Below are 20,386 nucleotides of genomic sequence, written 5' to 3' on the forward strand. Positions count from 1 at the left end.
TATTCACAACTGTAAACTGACTTTTGTCTCACCCTGTACATTGACCAGGCTAAGAACTAATGAAGGGCTATGAAAGAACTTTTGAGCCCCATTATAATCTACGGGACCATCATCATCTGTATAGTCTGTTGTTGACCTCAATGTCCTTATTCTGACTATAACTCTATTGTCATCTATTGGCCATTTATTTACATCAAAGCTGCATGGAAAATAATGTGAGGAGAGATAATCAATTAAAACTATGTAACATAGTAGATAAATAAGAATATAAAACGTCCTAAGTTACTAACTTGGCCTCATAAAATGAGTTTAGGAGTCTCCCATCCTTTTGGGGTTTTTTTGGTAGTTTTTGTATTTTTGTTTAACTCACTTTTCTATGCATTGTGGGTGTTTATTTTTTTAAAATCTTATTTAGTTGTCTATGTGTTTTTTTATTTACTAAACTCCTTTAAAAGGATTATTCTGAATTCTTTGTCAGACAGCTCATAGATCTCCATTTTTTAGGGCCTGTTATTGGAACTTTATTAATCATGTTTATCTGATTATTTGTGCTGTTTGTATCCTTGCATTGACATCCACATTTGAGTTAGTAATCTGCTCTTCCATACTTTACAGGTCTGCTTTAGCAGAGAAAGACCTTCACCGGGGTGATCAGCTTGATGTACTGGATATGTCAGCTGATCTTGCACAGGGCCACTGCCCACACTCTGAGATTGGAGTAGAGTGGGGAGTAGTGTCACTGGCTGAGCTCCACAATTGGGTGGCCTTATGGTTGAGCTCTGTGTTCAATTGGGGCTGCTGTGTGGGCTTTCTGGTTAGATGGGGCTGCTGACTATGCTCTGGTAGGGCCACCTAGCTGGGCTCTGTGGAGTCACAGACTGTGTTCTCCAGCAAGATGATGCTACTACCGTAGTTAAATCTGCAATTGCAAGGGGCTTCAGGCTGGGCTCCATAATTGCTCCTAGTCAGGAGGGTCTTCAGGCTCTACGCCCCAATCAGAGGGTGCCACTGGCCCTGCCTCAGGTTTTGGCAGGACCACAAGCTTGGCTTCACAATTGAGTAGGCCATTGTTTATGTTTCCCTGTTATTCAGGTTACTTTTTGAGCTCTCTGATCGGGCAGGGCCTCAGCTGTACTCTGAAGTTGGGTAGGGCTTCAGACTTTACTTCATAGTCAAGCATGATTACTAATGAGCTTCTAGATTGGTTGAGGCTGCAGTTTATGTTCTGTGATTTAGTGGGGTCACCAGCCAAGGTTCTTGTTTGGACAAAGCCAGAGTCTATGTACAACAATTGAGCAGGGTCATAGGCAAGCTACATTGCTGGGTGGTGTTATAAGCTGTACATCAGCCAAGTTCCAAGCTGCCCAGGGTCACTGTTCAGGCTTCCTGGCTATTCAGGACCAGGGACTATGCTTAGCAGTTGGGCAGGCTGTTGGCCTGGTCCCCTGTCCATGCAGGTCTATATGAAGGACTGCTTGGATTCTCTGACCAAGCTTCCTGGTAGGATGGGATGGAGGCTATGTTCACCAGTTGCATGAGTTGCAAACTTGCTCTCCTACCCTGGTGGGCTGTAAAATGTGTTTAGCAGTTAGGTGGAGCTTTGAACTTACTTCCCTGGCCTGTGGGTCAAATGAATGAGTTTCAAAGCCAGTAGAGGCTGTTGGTTGGGAACTCAAATTAGGCAGAACTGCCATCTGAGTTCCCTGGACAATGGGGCTACTTGCTCTGATCTATACATAGACAAAGCCAATGTCTGGGTTCTTTGCTTGGTGCTGCTATAAGCAAGGACTTGGTCTGCCAAAACATGAGCAGTGCTTGCTGTAAGCCCCACCCTCTTCTTTGTTGCTGTCTGATCCCTAGCGGTTGAGCCTCACAGAGTCCCCCTCATCTTTGGGAGATGAGTCCTGGATGTATACCTTGGGCTCACTTTTCCCACTGAAGAAACGAGGACCATGGGAACACTGTTGGTGAGGTGCTGTGCTGACCTGGGGGAAAGTTAATGCAGTTAAAGTGAAACTGCCCCTCTTACCCTTCTAATAAGGTCCTTCTCAGTCTTTATGATCCCGGATGGGGCTATAGCCTCACCCTTGGGTTCTAGAACTTTCACAATGGTATCTGGTCTATGGATAGCTACTGGTTAGTCTTCTTGGGAGCAGGACTGATGTTGGAAATGGCCTATGTTGCCAACTCGATGACATCACTCTCCCCAACTTTTCAATTATTATTAAAACTTAATCTTTTTTTCAAAATAATTGAAAGAGAATTAAGAGTGTGTATCTCATCCAATGCAGTAATATCAACTACTTAATATTATATATAAATAGTATAAAGTATAATGTTAAAAGAGTACTATGTATATTTAAAATGAAATTTTTTATTTAAAAGATGCTGCATATTCAAATCATGCAAGTCAAATTTATGGAGTCTAGTATATTAGAAAGGAAAATTGGCCGCTACTCTTAAATCTGTGTCTTCCTGAATTACATGAGATTTCCAGGTCTGTCTTCTCCTCCTCACATGCATATTTATCGAGGAATTATGGCAGAGCATCTGAAAGCACTTGGAGACTTAAACAAATAAAACCATAGCAGTTGAACGAGGAATGTCTGTAGTATGGCCTATAATACCAGAGTTAATGAAACTAGATTGAAAATGCTTGTAACATGTCACTTTTTCCTATTAGACAGAGCTGTAACTAGGTTTTAATATTGTCATGTGTAATTTGCTAGAGAGATTTTATATAGAACTTTATTAGTAGGCCATGTAACCTTGCAACCAATATTACATAATATTTTATTAATAGTTATTGCTGTTAATATCTTACTAAGTGTGACATAAATTAAACATAGTATATATAAGGTTCAGTACCACCTGCATATTCTAGCATCCCCTGGGATTCTATACCCTGCAGATAACAAGGGACTACTGAATCTTTCATAATATCATTCTTGCCATTAAGATAGTATTGCAACTAGAATATTTTTATTTAGCCTATTGTTACTTTAGTAATTCAGTTTTGTCCTCATTGAGGTTAGATAATGTGGCAAATGATTCTTGTCATTATTTTGCTTCCTTGAAAATAAACTGTACTGATAAATCTACTGCTAATCACATTCCTCTCCTACCTGGTATGTGAGGTCAAGTTACAGTACACAGAGCAAATAAGTTTTCCTCTGCTTTCAATTTTGCATCTGCTTTTTGTTTTTGTTTTTAAGTCCTACTACAGCAAAGTCTCTTTTCAGGATCTTACATTTGGAAGGTTTTTCTTGTTAAGTAGAAACCCAGTTCCCAAAATGGTGTGGTTCTGAAAGGTCATTCTGAATTTCTGCCTAAGGACACAGATGGAAAGTTCTCAAATGTGCCATAGTGGATGCTAATTACACTAGAAGTGAATCACCTTATTGAGAATGCCTTTAAGATTCCAATTTAGGAATTACAGGACAGCCTTTTTTGTTCCCAATAACATATTTGGCCTTGGAACCAGAGACTCAATTTACACAGCATTAGGAACAGGATCTAAGCTAGCTCCAAATACCTGTTGGCTTCTGCTGTGACCTGTGGAATCTAGATTATACTCTTGCTACTGTCTTTTGGTTAAAATAATTTTCCCATTCGTCACCTACAATAAGCCATGTTATGATTGGTCTGCTTCAAATCTACCTTGAAATAATCACAAAATAGTATTATATTTTTAAGGAATATTGCTGCTGGCAGCAAAAAGGGAAAGAGAGAATGTGTCATGATATACAATGAAAGTTACAAATTCATAAACTATATCCAAAAATAAGTAAATAACTTTAATATATCCTGACAGAGCCAACTTCATGGGCATGCAATCTTCCATTCTCTCAGGGACATGAGCTCAGAAGAGTCCCATGTTTGGTTTTAATGCTCTACTGTCTCCCTATTGAAACTCCTAATAATGTTGAACAAGCGGCCCTGAACTTCATTTTGCACCGAGTCCCATAGTTACATAGTCATTTCCTGGTAATCCTGCAAACGTAAGTAGAACAAGTCTTTCTTTCTCGTGGGTCTTACATGTCTTTAATTTTACTCTGGAGAACTCTGCCAATCACTGCAAAACTATTATTTTAAAATTATTGCAAGAAGCTCTCTCGGAAAGAATCCCAAAATCTCAGGACCTTCCCAAATTTCACTCAGATCTTGTAACTGATACTACTGATTATGCTGAGTAGATCAATGACTAAAGCAATACTTTTAGAGCAGTAATTAGGCATTTAATCACTCTCCAGGCTGCATATATTAATACCACATCAGAGCCATTGAACCAGGAACTTAAAAAGCAAGATGTCTATGCCGAGAAGTAAGAAAGAAACTATTTTTAGTAACATTGGGGACTGGGCAAAGGGTATGGCCATGGAGATTTATTAAATTCACTCTCTTCCCACTTATGTTGTCATTAAATCTCTTAGCTAACTCAGCATTTCAGTGAGTTGAAATACAGGTATAATTCTTTACTTTGTATATTTTGAGTGGTATGAGAGGAAAACAGATAGGCATGTAGAAAAAAGGGTGGCAGTTATAGGTTTGCCAAGAAGGCAGAGGAAGGAGTGACAGGCATAAAAATGATGTCCTAGGCTCACTTGAGCAGTGGAGGGAGTCACACAAGTTGCCTTGTAAAAATGACATTTTCCTATAATAAGTCAATGTACACTCAGAGTAAAATGGTTCTTTCTGCTTTAGATGGAGAACTTTATTTTAATGTCTCACAGCTTAATTCTAAACCTTTGTAAACACAATCTACCTGAAAGCATTGACATGTAAAAAAGGGAATTTTCTATTTTTATCTACATGAATCTAATAATTTTACTGGATGAATTTTTGCCTTCTTTTCAAGCAACCCCGTTTTTTCAACTTCAATCCAGTCAGTGAAGATTGAGTCAATATATTCTTATATTTAAAAAAAAAATAGAGGGAGGATTGCATTTTATTTCTTTTACATAAATCAGACAAGTTCATAGATACACTATGATGACCTCTCTGCCTCCTATAAGAGGATTCATTTCCACATAATATCTTGTTTAAAGAATACAATTTTCTCAAGATAAAAAAAATGACCAGTAATTTGAAATAAAATTAGTTCTCATGATTGGTAAAATTAAACATAGTTTCTTATAATGCTTTAGTAAAATATGTAATTCCATAATCAGATATGAATGTTATCCTCAAATAATGCCATGGGAGAAATTTCTATTTAGTTAAATCTTCAAGGATATTAACTAACTTTATATACATATAATCCTGATAAAATATATATGCCAGTTCACAGTATGAACTTAGTTCTAAATGCCATGTTTCTTTTTTCCTTAGCCATCATATTCCACTCTTTGACACCCACCCCCCGACCCCAAAGGATGATCAATCCATACATGGTAGAGTTCTTTGCCTATGATATAATTGCTTCAAAATACTATAAGAAACAAAGCCATAAAATACTTTGTCGAAAGCAGACTAATGTCAAATACAAACTTAAATTTGTTAATAAAAATTACTTTAAGTTCTACCAAATTAAGTAATGCCTTCCCCCCATACATACTTTCTGTGTCAAAACATTTTTCTGAATATATTTTTCTTTTAGTGAGGCAGATGTTTCAGGACATCAAGAGAAATAAAATGAAAAAAATAGGATATTTCTGCTTCTTTTTAAAAATAACTACAGTGCTTATGAATAGCTAGATTTTACCCCCTATTTCCTTATCTATCTGAAGGTAAAAGTCTTTGGTTCCTTAATTTTATCCTATGTAATTTTGGGATGTAAGATTATGATAATTTATCTCTCATTCCATCTGTTACAATGAGTTGGCTATTACATCCCAAAAACTTGTAAACTCTATAATCCAGGCTTCCATATATTATTTTACTAGAGGCCCAGTGCACGAAATTTGTGCACAGGGGTGTGTGTCCCTCAGCCCAGTCTGCACCCTCTCCAATCCAGGACTGCTGGCTCCCAACTGCTCGCCTGTCTACCTTCCTGATTGCCCCTAACCGTTTCTGCCTGCCAGCCTGATCACCCCCTAACCACTCCCCTGCCAGCCTGATTCATGCCTAACTGCTCCCCTGCCAGCCTGTTTGCCCTTAACTGCCCTCCTCTGCAGGCCTGGTCACCCCTAACTATCCCCTCTGCAGGCCTGGTGCCCCCCAACTGCTCTCCCCTGCAGGCCAGGTCCCTCCCAACTGCCCTCCCCTGCTGTCCTGGTCACCCCTAACTGCCCGCCCCTGCTGGCCATCTTTTGGTGGCCATCTTGTGTCCACATGGGGGCAGCCATCTTGTGTGTTGGATGATGGTCAATTTGCATATTACTCTTTTATTAGATAGGATTGAGGCCTGGTGCATGGGTGGGGGCCTGGTGGTTTGCCCTGAAGGGTGTACCAGTTCAGGGTGGGGGTTCCCTTGGGGCATGGGGTGGCCTGGGCAAGGGGCCTGTGGTGGTTTGCAGGCCGGCCACGCTCCCCGACAACCCAAGTAGAGGCCCTGGTATCTAGGATTTATTTATCTTCTACAATTGAAACTTTGTAGCCTTGAGTGAAGCCAAGCCTCCTGCTTGCTCTGTGGCCACAGCCATTTTTGTTGGGATTTATTTATCTTCTATAATTGAAACTTTCTAGCAGAGACCAAGGCAGGCCAGGGCTGTGGGAGCTTGGCTTCCTCCATCGCCAGGGGCAACCCAAGCCTTCTACTCGCTCAATGGCCGCAGCCATCTTGGTTAAGTTATTTTGCATACTTGCTCCTGATTGGCTGGTGGGTGTGGCTTGTGGGTGTAGCAGAGTGATGGTTAATTTGTATATTACTCTTTTATTAGATAGGATTGGCTTTTGACCATCACGTATTTTGAGTAGCTATACATTAAAAAGAAGTATTTTGGATACAGGAGTTACAGTGTACAATGGAGAAGAGTGGGACTCGGGTAATTTAGATAAAGTCTTCACTCAATTGAATTACTATAGCTTAGATAAATATCTGCTGATCAAGCCATATATTTGAGTGGCAACTTTTGGAGTTTGAGAGAGCCAATGCAGTGACTAGTGAAATTAAAGAGAATTGAGGGTACTGATTTTCTCTTTCTTAGAAGTCTGAGCAAGAGCAAATGTGTCAGACTGTCAGCCAAATATCTGTAACTAGAGAGAGAAAAGTAAGATTAACAAAGAAAACAGGAGTAACAAAAGATAAAGAGAAGCAATATGTTCACATAGGTAAGGGATGACAACCTACAAAAATAGTCTAAGACTCTCATTTTATGAAACTTGGCTGTGAGAGATTTTAAAAAATATTTATAGAGCTTACTTGTGAAAGTGTCATGTAGAATTAGATGAGGTCATATTTGTTTGATCTTCTCTCAAAACCAGCAGTCCTTTGAGAGCAGCTGGTCCAATACAAAAAAAAAAAAAATTAAAAACTCACGTTCTAACAAACTAATGGATGCATTCCTGAAACAGATTGAAGAATTAGGATCTGAAAGGAAAGTAGAAGCAGCCCAGGGAATGATAAAATTAGTTAAACAGTTAAAATAAGACAGAAAATTGCTTAGATCTATAAGCTCAACAATTGAAGTTTTGATGCCCAATTAAAACAAAATGAAAGTTTATAAGTGCAGGAAGACTTTTTCATAGTAGGAAATGCCAAGTCTGGAAAGATTATCATTTTATGAGAAAACAGCACATGGACTCTGCATAGATCTTATAGTGAGGAATGAAGAGGATCAAAAAAAAAGAGAAAGTCATACAATCACAGAAGCAAAAGTTGGAGCAGAAAATCAGATAGAAAGTTCAAGAAGAAAGAAAAGAAGGGGTCTGATGATAAAAATAAAAGAAAAAAACTAGTGTGAAGTTCAGATACTGAACTAAAGGAAAGTGATACAAAAAATGAGATGAATGAGTCCTGTGAAGACATGAAATCTCAAGGTGACACTCAGTCCATTAAAAATTTACATGGCAAAATCTCAGATCAAGCAGAGGACTGTGGTTTAAAGAATTGAAATAATACTGAAAATATCATAAAGTAAAGAATAACAGGTGGTAGGTGGGCAAAGGGGAAATAAATGGGGACAGAAAGAGACTGCTTTGGGCGACAGGCACATGATGCAGTAAGCAGATGACATTTCATTGAGTTGTACACTTGAAATCGGTACGGTTTTCTGAACCAATGTCACCCCAATAATTTAATAAAAATAAGTGCAAGAAAGCTATAGTGGAATAGAAAAAGTATAGAGCTCAGTTTGTCAATAAAAAATTAATTCAGGACTTATGTGACCTATAGGATTACAGAACACACATTAATGGATATATACCACTAATAACTTAAGTCCTGTGTCATATTTTTTTCTCTAAAATATTTAAGGAAATATTACCTAAACATGTGGCTCTATTAGTCTTTAATTGCAAATTTACTCTCTTGAATTTTGAAAAGAGGATTAAACATTAGTATTCATGTGAATCAGAATACTTGAGATTAATTCCTATTCTTATCTTTTTGTAAATAAATAAAAATATATTTGGCTTTCAGTTATAAAAAATTATATTAAATTTAATTGTTTGACTAGTGATAGAAGAAACCACAATACCTACATTTTCAATTTTTTGTATTTTTTAAATTTTGAATTAGAAGTAGAATATATGTATACCATTCAATGTTCTTTCTCACATTCCCTTTCTCACATTATAATTAGATATTACCCAAAATTATAGCTAAATCACATATGGTCTTTAACAAAATTAACTATATTTTATCAAATGCTTTCCATGGACATTACACTGAGCCTTTACCATAAATCATGTTATTTCATCTGCAACTAATATCTATGGGTAGATAATATTGTTATTTCATTTTTCAAATGAGAAGACAGGCCCAGCTATATCACAAAGCCCAATACTTGGTAAAGATAAAATTATAAAACAGGTATTCACACAGTTATATATATGTGTATATGTATATGTATAGGTATTTGTATGTATATATTTATATATCCTATATAATATCCTATATAATAAAAGCCTAATATGCTAAGTGTCCATTTGACCAGTCACTATGACACACACTGACCACCAGGGGGCAGATGCTCTGACGGATAGGTTAGCTTGCTGCTGGGGTCCAGCTGATCAGGACTGGGCAAGACGGGCCACGCATACCCTGGAGCCCTTCTGCGTACATTGGTGGGGTCCCTCAGCCTGGGCTGCACCCTCTTGCAATCCAGGACCCCTTGGGGGATGTCAGAGAGCCACTTTCAGCTCTTGCCTCTCCTGGTGATTTTCCTGTTATTCTCATTGTCGGTCTCATGATTAGTGGCCTTCAGTTTCTAGTAAACCGCCTCACCCAGTTTCCAGTGACTGCCTACATCTGGCCCCCACTTGCACCTGGTTCCACCTGTTACTCTGACTGACCCTTATAAGAGACATAAATATCCTGCTGCCCCTACTCTGCCCTGCTGATGCTGTTTTGGCCTCAGCCCTTCTGCCAGCAGATGTAACAATAAATATATAATTCTTCACCCCTTTTCGTCTTGTGCATTCCTCCTTTGGCAACCCTAACTGCAGGGTATGTTTAACACTCCTTTGCTACTCTTTACTCCATCACTTGGAATATTGAGGCAAGAACATGGTCTCTTTCATAATATTTTTTTTCAAAACCCCAGAATTATGTTTTGGAAAATTATGAGTTGAATCTGTGAAAGTTAAATTTATATGTGTAACTTAGTATAGCATGTTAATTGATAGAGTTATGCACCTATGTTATATATATATGTAATTTATATATCATTTTATAAAATATAATATTGTCTATTATATATTTACTATCTAATTTTATATATTTTATTATTTTATGAAGAATCAATGAAATGCAAATGTATTTTCATATATTTGAAGATACCTATCTTCATTTGTTTTTATACAGACTCATATATATCAGTCAATATATTATTTTACATTTAATGTATATAATATTTTATGAAAAATCAAGAAAGGTAAATTTAATGTGAAAATTTTATATTTTATTGCATAAGGTCAAGACATTTTAATAATTTGGAGGTTTTTATTTGATTTCTTGGCCAGTGATATCAAAGTCATATTGGACAGGTTGGTTAAGAAGTTCACCAACATGATTTGAATCTTATTTCTCTTATCAATATTTTCTGAGCTAGATTTTCTGAACTACTTGTTCTGAAGAGCTTCTAGTAATACATTAAAAACAACAAAAAACAAAGCAATGACTAAAAACTAATGACAACAGCAATAACAAAACCACTGTCACCTAAGTAATTAAGGAAAGCATCAGGAATTAACATAAGAATGTGAGCTTTGTTAAGAGGTCAAGAAGCAGTTCTAGCCATAAAGTCCAGGGAAATCCAGCAGACAGGCAGCTAAGTAACTAGGATATAAGTGAAAGATTACTATACTATTGGGACCAGAAACTCTTTTTTATTTTATATTTTGTCCCTTCAGAGTAGGAATATATGTATACAGCTGTTATGCTATGCTTGTCCTACTATATTATAGTAGAGGCCCGGTGCATGAAATTCATCCATGGGGGTGTGTGTCCCTCAGCCCAGCCTGCACCCTCTCCAATCTGGGACCCCTCAAGGGATGTCCGACTGCCGGTTTAGGCCCGATCCCGGTAAGATCGGGCCTAAACGGGCAGTCGGACATCCCTCTCACAATCCAGGACTGCTGGCTCCCAACTGCTCGCCTGCCTGCCTTCCTGATTGCCCCTAACCGCTTCTGCCTGCCAGCCTGATCACCCCCTAACCACTCCCCTGCCAGCCTGATTGATGCCTAACTGCTCCCCTGCCAGACTGTTTGCCCTTAACTGCCCTTCCTTGTAGGCCTGGTCACCCCTAACTGCCCTCCCCTGCAGGCCTGGGTCCCCCCCAAGTGCCTTTCCCTGCAGGCTCAGTGCCCAACAACTTCCCTCCTCTGCCTGCCTGGTCACCCCTAACTGCCCTCCCCTGCTGGCCATCTTGTGGTGGCCATCTTGTGTCCACATGGGGGCAGCCATCTTTGGCCACATGGGGGCAGCCATCTTGTGTGTTGGAGTGATGGTCTATCTGCATATTACTCTTTTATTAAATAGGATAGAGGCCTGGTGCATCGGTGGGGGCCGGCCGGTTTGCCCTGAAGGGTGTCCCGGATCAGGGTGGGTGTTCCCTTGGGGTGTGGGGCAGCCTGGGCGAGGGGCCTGTGGTGATTTGCAGGCCGCCCATGCCCCCCGGCAACTCAAGGGGAGGCCCTGGTATCTGGAATTTATTTATCTTCTATAATTGAAACTTTGTAGCCTTGAGCGGAGCCAAGCCTCCTGCTTGCTCTGTGGCTGCAGCCATTTTTGTTGGGATTTATTTATCTTCTACAATTGAAACTTTGTAGCCTTGAGTGGAGACCCAGGCAGGCCAAGGTTGCAGGAGCTTGGCTTCCTCCATTGCAAGGGGCAACCCAAGCCTCCCTCCTGCTCTCTGTGGCCGTAGCCATCTTGGTTGGGTTTATTTGCATATTTGCTCCTGATTGGCTGGTGGGCGTGGCTTGTGGGCATGACTTGTGGGTGTAGCAGAGTGATGGTTAATTTGCATATCACTCTTTTATTAGATAGGATATATATATGAAGGAATAGTTTCTCTTGTGATGAGTGTTTTCCTGTCTGAATCTGAAACTTTACACTTTGGCAACCATGAGGGAAACAGCAAGACACTTGAGATGTCTATTTCCTGATGTGATGAGCTTTTCAATTAATCATTTCTGGAAACAGCCTTCCTCTGGATTTGTCAAGATAGATAAATATTTTCTTATTATTTGAGAAAAGTTCTCAGGGTTTTATGATATTGTATTTACAGGATCCTTAGGTACCCATATTTTTACCCAAGTATAAGCTATTCTTAGCCAATTTTCTATGGTACCTAACTTGAAAACATTTAGATTTCCCTTCTCAGTAAAGCTAAAACCATTTGAGAACTTTATGCTTTGAAAGTTAACTTTGAATGAAAGTATAAAATTACTTTATTTTTTCATTAACAGTAGTCATGTACTTTTTTGGTTCTCTTTTAAGTCAAAAATTTGGCAGATTTTTGCCTTTTACCATCTAAGTCCATAAGAAAAATGGCCAGGTTATAACTATAAAAAAATATATCATGCATGAGGTAGTTCAAATTGTGTTCACTCAAGCTCAACACTGGCTAATATTCCATTTCTGCCTTCTGGCTTTTACAAATGGATCATTTCATTGGATATATTCCTGGTTGGAAAAAATAGAACATTTTAAATTCTTTGAAATAAACATTGCTTATTTCTTTAAAATTTATATCAAAAATTACCAATAAGTAACTTTTAAAAATTAGTCTATAGCTAAACTGTGAAAAGTCAAAAGTTTTTCTTTTTTCTTTTTTTAATAGGAAAGAATGGAGATGCCCTATAAAAATGTTATCAAAATTGTTATGAAATACAGGAATAGACCCAAAATTTAAATCTGGACTGAAAAATTGTTATTTCTACAAATATTTTAAATATTCTATAGCTTATCACACTGATATAATATCTCTGAATCACTTTTCAAAGTGTTGAACTGGGAAGATAAAAATACAAACATGCACACACACACACACACCCCACATACACACACCCAGATGCCATTTTAATATTAATTTTACACATATAAAATTACTTTAACAATATTATGGCCATGATAATAGCATATGTGAAGTTACCATGACTGTAATATGTTCTGTATATTATAAATTCTAAGAAAGAAGTTAATATGTAACACATTTTCTCAAATTATAAAATCCTGTCTTGTTGATCTTGTGAATAAAGTTTGAATTAAAGCCCTCAGATATTATTTAGAGGTATTAGTAAACTCTAGTTATTTTTTATTACCGTGTTTCCCCGAAAATAAGACATCCTCCGAAAATAAGACCTACTTACAGGTTTCCTTCTGAGTGAAATATAAGGCATCCCCAGAAAATAAGGCCCAGGCTCTGTCTCAGAATGAAAATTAATTTACCGTAAACTGGTCGCTAGGGCCGCCCCGACTGGCATCTAGCAACCAGTGACGTTACAGAGTCCTGACGTCACTGCTGTGTGGAGGCGAAGCGGAGGTCGGAGTGAGCGGTGAGCGCGGGGCAGGAGAGAGGAGGAGACTTTCGCAGATGGGTGTAGAAGAACAGGAGGATTAGAGCGGACGGGACGCAGCGAAGGTGGTGAGTGCTGGTCTGTCTCTGGTGACACTACCTGATGCTCGCGGCCGCCTTCATGATGACTGAAGGTTCTCAGTCAGTGGCAGACCCTGCTCCAGCCCAGATCCAGGCCCCAGCAAGCCCAGTGACAGTCCCCAGGCAGGCCCCAGGGGGTAAATGTCTGATAAAGGGGTAGGGGGGATGTCTGGTGAAGGTGTTCAGTGGCACAGGGGTGGGGGGAGGGGGATCACTTAAAATGACACAGGAGGATCAGAGGGGGCAATCAAAATGACACAGGAGGATCAAAAGGGGTTACTAAAATGGTAATCCCCCCTCTGATTCTCCTGTGCCATTTTGATTCCCCTCTCTGATCCCCCCTGTGTCATTTTGAGTGATCCCCCTCCCCCCACCTTGATACCCCAATTCCTTTTTTTTACCCATACGGTAGAAATGAGCGCAAAAAGAAAAAGCTACTCCGTGGAGTACAAGAAAGGAATCGTGGAAGACTCTTGGGGGTCTGCTTTCTGCAAAGAGAAGATGTTGAGTATCCGATTGGTCTGAAAATGGCGAGCAGAGTATGGTAACCTCATTGAACAAATGGACAAGGGAAATGCTAAAAAGCGCAAGTGTGGATCAGGTCGGCAACCATTATTTTCCGAGCTGGAAGACCTGATCTGTGAATGGGTTGTTGACAGGAGAGCAAAGGCTTTGGTTGTGAATAGGGCTCAGATTCAAGAATTTGCCCTTGCAATGGCACCACAGTTTGACATAGCCCCCGAAGACTTCAAAGCATCACAACACTGGCTGGATAATTTCCTTCAGCGAAGTGAACTGTCTTTAAGAAGATCTACAACATTGTTTAGGTTGGAAGATACTCAAGTTATTAAGCAAGCACTTGCATTCAAGTCCTTTATTGATGGTGCTGACTTCTCTAAATACAATCTTTCCAACATGATTGCTATGGATGAAACTGCAGTGTTTATGGGCCAATCATCTCAAACAACAATTGAACAGCGGGGTGCCTCCTTAGCGTACATTCCCTCCACTGCTTACAAAAGTGCACGTGTTTCCTGTATTTTGGCAATTCGTCTGGATGGCACTAAAATCCCACCTTTAATCATTTCTAAGGGCAAGAAGGAAAAGATTGAACGTGTTTTGGGCGTTTTTATTCTTGAAACTGAAAAAGCCTGGGCCACACAAGCAGTTATAAGGAAGTGGGTCGATTTAATGCTGCCGCTTGTTATGCGAGGGAGCCAAAGAGGTCTGCTAGTCTGGGATGCAGCCAGCACTCACCGCGCTAAAGACATGAAGACATTTCTTCACGAAAGAAAAATAGATCAGATAATGATTCCCGCAGGAATGACGGCCTATCTCCAGACTCTTGATATTGCAATAAACAAGCCATTCAAAGACAATTTGCGCATGGAAATTAATGACTACATTGAAAATAGAATGGAGAGAAATCAGCGTGGAAACTTTGTGAAACCTAAACTGCAAGAAGTTGTGACTTGGGTGAAGAACTCATGGGAGACAATCACTGACAGTTGCATTGCAAATGCACTGCGAGCAGGCTACCTTGACAAGAAGTACTCATTTAAAGACAGTGCTATTGCTAAACATGAGAGATTTGGTCCACTGATTCTGAAAGAAATGGAGTCACAAGAAATTCACCAGGAAATTCAGGAATTGGATTGTTATGTTGATGTTCCAGAAGATGATGACATGATTGTCATTGAATAAATGAGAAAATTCTTGATACTGTAGGATTCACAGTTTGTCTGGTTTGTGTTGACAACTACCATACTACCGTACCATATACAGGTAATAAATTTCCTTTATTTTCATTTAACAATAAATGTGTACCGTATTCTTCTTCATGGAAAAATAAGACATCCCCTGAAAATAAGACCTAGCGTGTCTTTGGGGGCAAAAATTAATATAAGACACTGTCTTATTTTCAGGGAAACACGGTAACATTTGAGCATCCTTTTAAAGGAAGAAACATAATTTCTGCTGAAGTGGGTACATATAATTTAGTTGAAACTGTATTTGTATGTACTAGATCAGTGGTTGGCAAACCACGGCTCGCGAATGGCGGTTTGCCGCTCTGTTGACTAATGAGTTTGCCGACCACTGTATTAGATGATTTTGAAGATCACATGAAGAATGGGCAGAGGAACTAAACAGATATTTTTCCAAAGAAAACATTCAGATGACCTACAGCCACAAGAAAAGAGGCTCAGCATCACTAATTATCACAGACATGCAAATTAACACCTCAATGCGATATCACCATACCTATCAGATTGACTATTAGTAAAATGACAACAAAATAACAAATGTTTTCAAGGATGTGGAGAAAAAGGAAATTTTGTGCATGTTGGTGGGATTGTAAATTTTGCAGTCACTATGGAAAAAAATATGGGAGTTCCTCAAAAAGTTAATACTAGAGATATCATAAAACTCAACAATTCCACTTCTGGATATTTACTTGAAGAAAATAAAAACACTAATTTGTAAAGATATATGCACCCTTATGTTCACTGCAGCTTTATTTACCACAGCCAAGATATTGAAGCAACCTAGATTTTCATCAGCAGGTTAATGAATAAAGATGTGGTTCATATATGATATGAAATATTACTCAGCCATAAAAACTGAAATCTTGAAATCTGGGACTACATAGAAGGACCTAAAGGGTATTATGCTAAGTGAAATAAGACAGAGAAGGACAAGCACAGTATTATTTCACTTATATATGGAATATAAAAATAAAACAAATGAAGAAAAAAGATAAAACATAAAAAAATTCATAGCTATATAGAACAAACTGATGGTTTCAGAGTGGAAGGGGAGTGGGATGGGTGAAAAATGTGAAGAGGAATAAAAAGTACAAACTTTAAGTTATAAAATAAATCACTGGGATTTAATGTACAACATAAGGAATACCATAGTAACTTTGTAAGGTGACAGATGGCTACTATACTTATTGTGGTGATCACTTCATTATGCATATAATATTGTAAGTTAACTTTAATTAAAAAAGCAAGATGCTGGCCTTTATGGACTTATGTTTATCTTGACTATAAATCTAGGTTCAAATTATATCTAGCAGATTGGCCTAAAGTTTTGAGAAACACAATCGTACATGTTATGTTATGTTTAAGCAGAGTTTCATAACCCTCTGCCCTTAATGTGCAGGTTGCTTGGAATTAAAGGAAGACACCATTGAAAACCTCCTCTCTGCAGCCTGCCTTCTTCAGCTGCCCCAAGTAGTAGAAGTGTGCTGCCATTTCCTCATGAAGCTTTTGCATCCATCCAACTGCTTAGGAATTCGAGCATTTGCAGATGCTCAAGGGTGCATTGAATTAATGAAGGTGGCTCACAGCTACACAATGGTAAGAAAATTTAATATTTTAATAATAGAGACATAGCTGTAGTATCAAAGCTAAAATAATTACTGTCATTGCATTGAATTGCTTTTTAAATTTTAACAATAAATTTTGTATGATTGGTGCCTTTTTATTATGGAATACAATGCAAAACATTACATAATGGACTTTATTATGACTTAATTTATATTTTATAGGCTATGCAGATATAAATATTGTCTATTTTAGATTTTATAAGTTGCTTAAATGAATTTTTTAACTGTTCCTGGAATATCTATCTTTATATACCTGCTTTCACAGCTACCCTTTTTATCCATTTATTTAATATTTTTATTGAAGGGCTAGCAGTTTCTGCCATTAAAACTTTTCTTTTGCATTTTTCTTACAACCTCTCCACTATGGACTGAGATGTATCAAGCAAAAATTTATGTTCAATTCCTACCGCCACTCTGATGATATTTGGAGATGGGTATTTATAGAGATACTAAAAATCATTTGAATTGTATACTTTAAGGTGTGATTTCTTTTTACATTGCCTTTATTCTAGAAGAGAATAAGCAATTACAACAGTTTTATCCTCATCATTTTTCACACCCTAGAAATAATCATTTTAAAAACACTTAATACAGTCTCTGGCATATAGCAAGCCCTATAAAAAATGCTAGCCATTTTTGCTATTAATATTAACTTTATTAATGATTTGATTATTATTACTGGAACAACCAATTTTAAAGTATAGAACTTTCCAAGTCAGGAGAATAATTCATATAAGATAAAACTCATTAAGCTTTATTATTGCTATTTATTAAAAAGCTCTTATTTTCAAACCACTTTTTTAAACCACTAATAACATTTAGTCATTTAAAGTCTTCCAATTATTTTTCTTAGACAGAATTTCAATATTATGTTAATTTCCTTCTTTAATCCTTTAAGCAGATTAGTAAATTATGTGAAAATGTAGAAATACAAGGAAAGATAGATGCTTTGTAATTCTATCATCAAATTCTTCTTTCAAAACTTTTCATGACTGGGTACTGTACTACTATTAAAATTACATGAACCATATGAAATCAATGTAAACAAATATTTCATCAACTGAAATATCAAAATCCAACTGTAGTCATTTAATTATGTACATCCTATCTAATAAAGGAGTAATATGCAAATTGACCATACCTCTGCTATGCCCACAAACCATGCCCACCAGCCAATCAGGAGTGAGTATGCAAATTAAACCAACCAAGATGGCTGCAGCCACAGAGAGAGCAGGAGGCTTGGGTTTCCCCTGGCAATGGAGGAAGCCAAGCTTTCCACCTGCCCTGGAGGGCCCAGGCCTCTGCTCAAGGCTACAAAGTTTTAATTATAGAAGATAAATAAATCCTAACAAAAATGGCTGTGGCCACGGAGCAAGCAGGAGGCTTGGCTCCGCTCAAGGCTACAAAGTTTCAATTATAGAAGATAAATAAATCCCAGATACCAGGGCCTCTACTTGGGTCACCGGGAGGGCATGACTGGCCTGCAAACCACCACAGGCCCCTCGCCCAGGCCGCCCCATGCCCCAAGAGAACCCCCACCCTGATCCGGGACACCCTTCAGGGCAAACCAGCCAGCCCCCACCCATGCACCAGGCCTCTATCATATCTAATCCTACCTAATAAAAGGATAATATACTAATTGACCATCACTCCAACACACAAGATGGCTGCCCCCATGTGGTCAAAGATGACTGCCCCCAAGTGGACACAAGATGGCCACCACAAGATGGCCAGCAGAGGAGGGTAGTTGGGAGGGACCAGATCTGCAAGGGAGGGCAGTTGTGGGCGATCAAGTCTGCAGGGGAGGGCACTTATGGGTGACCAGGCCTACAGGGGAAGGCAGTTAGGGGCAAACAGGCTGGCAGGGGAGAAGTTAGGCATCAATCAGGCTGGCAGGGGAGTGGTTAGGGGGTGATCAGGTTGGCAGGCAGAAGCAGTTAGGGGCAATCAGGAAGGCAAGCAGGCGAGCAGTTGGGAGCCAGCAGTCCTGGATTGTGAGAGGGATGTCTGACTGCCCTTGAGGGGTCCCAGATTGGAGAGGGTGCAGGTTAGGCTGAGGGACACACACTCCTGTGCAAAAATTTCATGCACCAGGCCTCTAGGTTTATTATAATTAGGATCTCCTGGTTTAGCTAAGCCCAAGAGCAATATGGCTCCACATCCAGAGGGATAATGGTCCCTTCTGGTCCAGTTTGAAATTATTAATTTAGTAATAAAAATGTTTTTCTTGCAGCTGCTTAGACTGTTCTACAATTTGTCATACAATAGTAGCAATATTTTTTAGGCACTTAAAAATGTATGCCTTATAGTAAAATGTATTTAAAACAGAAACTAGAAGAGCTCTAGCTAACATGTCTGTTGAAATTTAAATGATTTTTCATTTCATTTAAATTTAATTAAATTTAAATGAAATTTCATGTCTATTGAAATGTAAATGATTTCAAATTCTTTTGGAGGCAAATGCTCTAGTATTCTTTAGATGTGCATGGGTTGCTATTTTAGTGAAGAAAATGTATTGAACAGTTGTCTTTCTAGACAGTTTTCTCTCAGTTCCATAAAATTCTGAGATGAATGCTTGTATCTCATATTATAACTTCTCACTACATATTTCCTTCTGATCTTTATTTACCCATGCATATGTCCTCATCCAATCTATTCAGTCTGTGCTTTGTGAGCAAACCTATTATGCTATGATTTTTATTATTTCTTGTTAACTATGTTATAACAAATCATCCCAATTTTCCTATTACCTCCAGGACTGAATTAACTTTTATATTTGCTATAATTATTTATTTGTTTATTTCAAAAATAAGATTTATTTGTTTAAATTTTTAATTTTCTTGCTAAGATTTTTTAGATATGAACTTGGTCTTCAAAGTCTAGATATTAACTTGCTGTCTATACTGGTATGTGTTTCCTATTTATATTATTTGCTAACTTTTCTTTAGAAATTTCACTCATTTATTTGGCTTCAGCTATTGATTTTTTGTGGATGATTCCAAAATCTATTTAGGTAAGGTGACCCATCTTGGCAGTGGTTCATGTGCAAAAATACTGGAAAATTTTTATAGCGAGCTCAATATTAGCCTGAAGTGTGAAACTAATTTTAAAGCATTTAAAGTTTGGCTGCATAAATATAAAGATAGCAACAAAATAATTGAAGAAAATAGACACCCTTGTTCTCTAGTAGTCAGATTTCATTATGAGACCTGTGTTTAATTCTGTACATCACATTTTTAAAAACATTGGAGAATGATAAGCAGAAACAGATGAGAATACCAACAATAGTAAATATTTTATCATTTCTTATGAAGAAAAGTTGGAAAAACTATGGGTCCCTGTGGCTGAATACTATTAGGGAATGAAAATAACTGTCTTCATATATTTGACAGAACAAACTTGTATCCTAAACACTAGCATTTAAGTATTATTTTGTTTTTTTATTAATAGCATAATCTGTTCAAAATAAATATATGAAAGAATAATATTAGAGTTTATTTGCTTTGCATGAAGAAGGATGAAAATTTCAGAGTCTACTTTATTTTCTGATCTTTCTTTCTCTTCTTGGTTGTCTATTTACACTGATCACCAGTGCCACTTCCCTCCAAGGTCAGCTCTGCCTTTAGAGGAAACGCCTTGAACTGCATTTCCCAGAAATCCTCTCTCCTTATGGTTCTGGGTTAGAATTTGCCAATAAAAGGCATTCACACAAGAAATGGCAAGTTAAATAGGACACCATTATTCTCCACACACCGTTGCAGGTACATATGTGGGCAGATGGAAAGTTGAA

At 38.2% G+C, this 20,386-nt stretch overlaps 1 protein-coding gene across 1 annotated transcript in view; it reads left to right on the plus strand.

Annotated features, from left to right (window-relative positions):
* Nucleotides 1–20,386, plus strand: part of KLHL1 (kelch like family member 1) — a 435,664-nt gene that overhangs the window by 215,831 nt on the left and 199,447 nt on the right. Inside the window, exon 4 of the mRNA XM_080659234.1 lies at nt 16,371–16,567. Within this exon, the coding sequence (XP_080515360.1) occupies nt 16,371–16,567 (197 nt within the window). The remainder of the gene's footprint in view (nt 1–16,370; nt 16,568–20,386) is intronic.

This window comes from Plecotus auritus (assembly GCF_963455305.1).
Source record: "Plecotus auritus genome assembly, chromosome: 3".
Taxonomy (NCBI): domain Eukaryota; kingdom Metazoa; phylum Chordata; class Mammalia; order Chiroptera; family Vespertilionidae; genus Plecotus; species Plecotus auritus.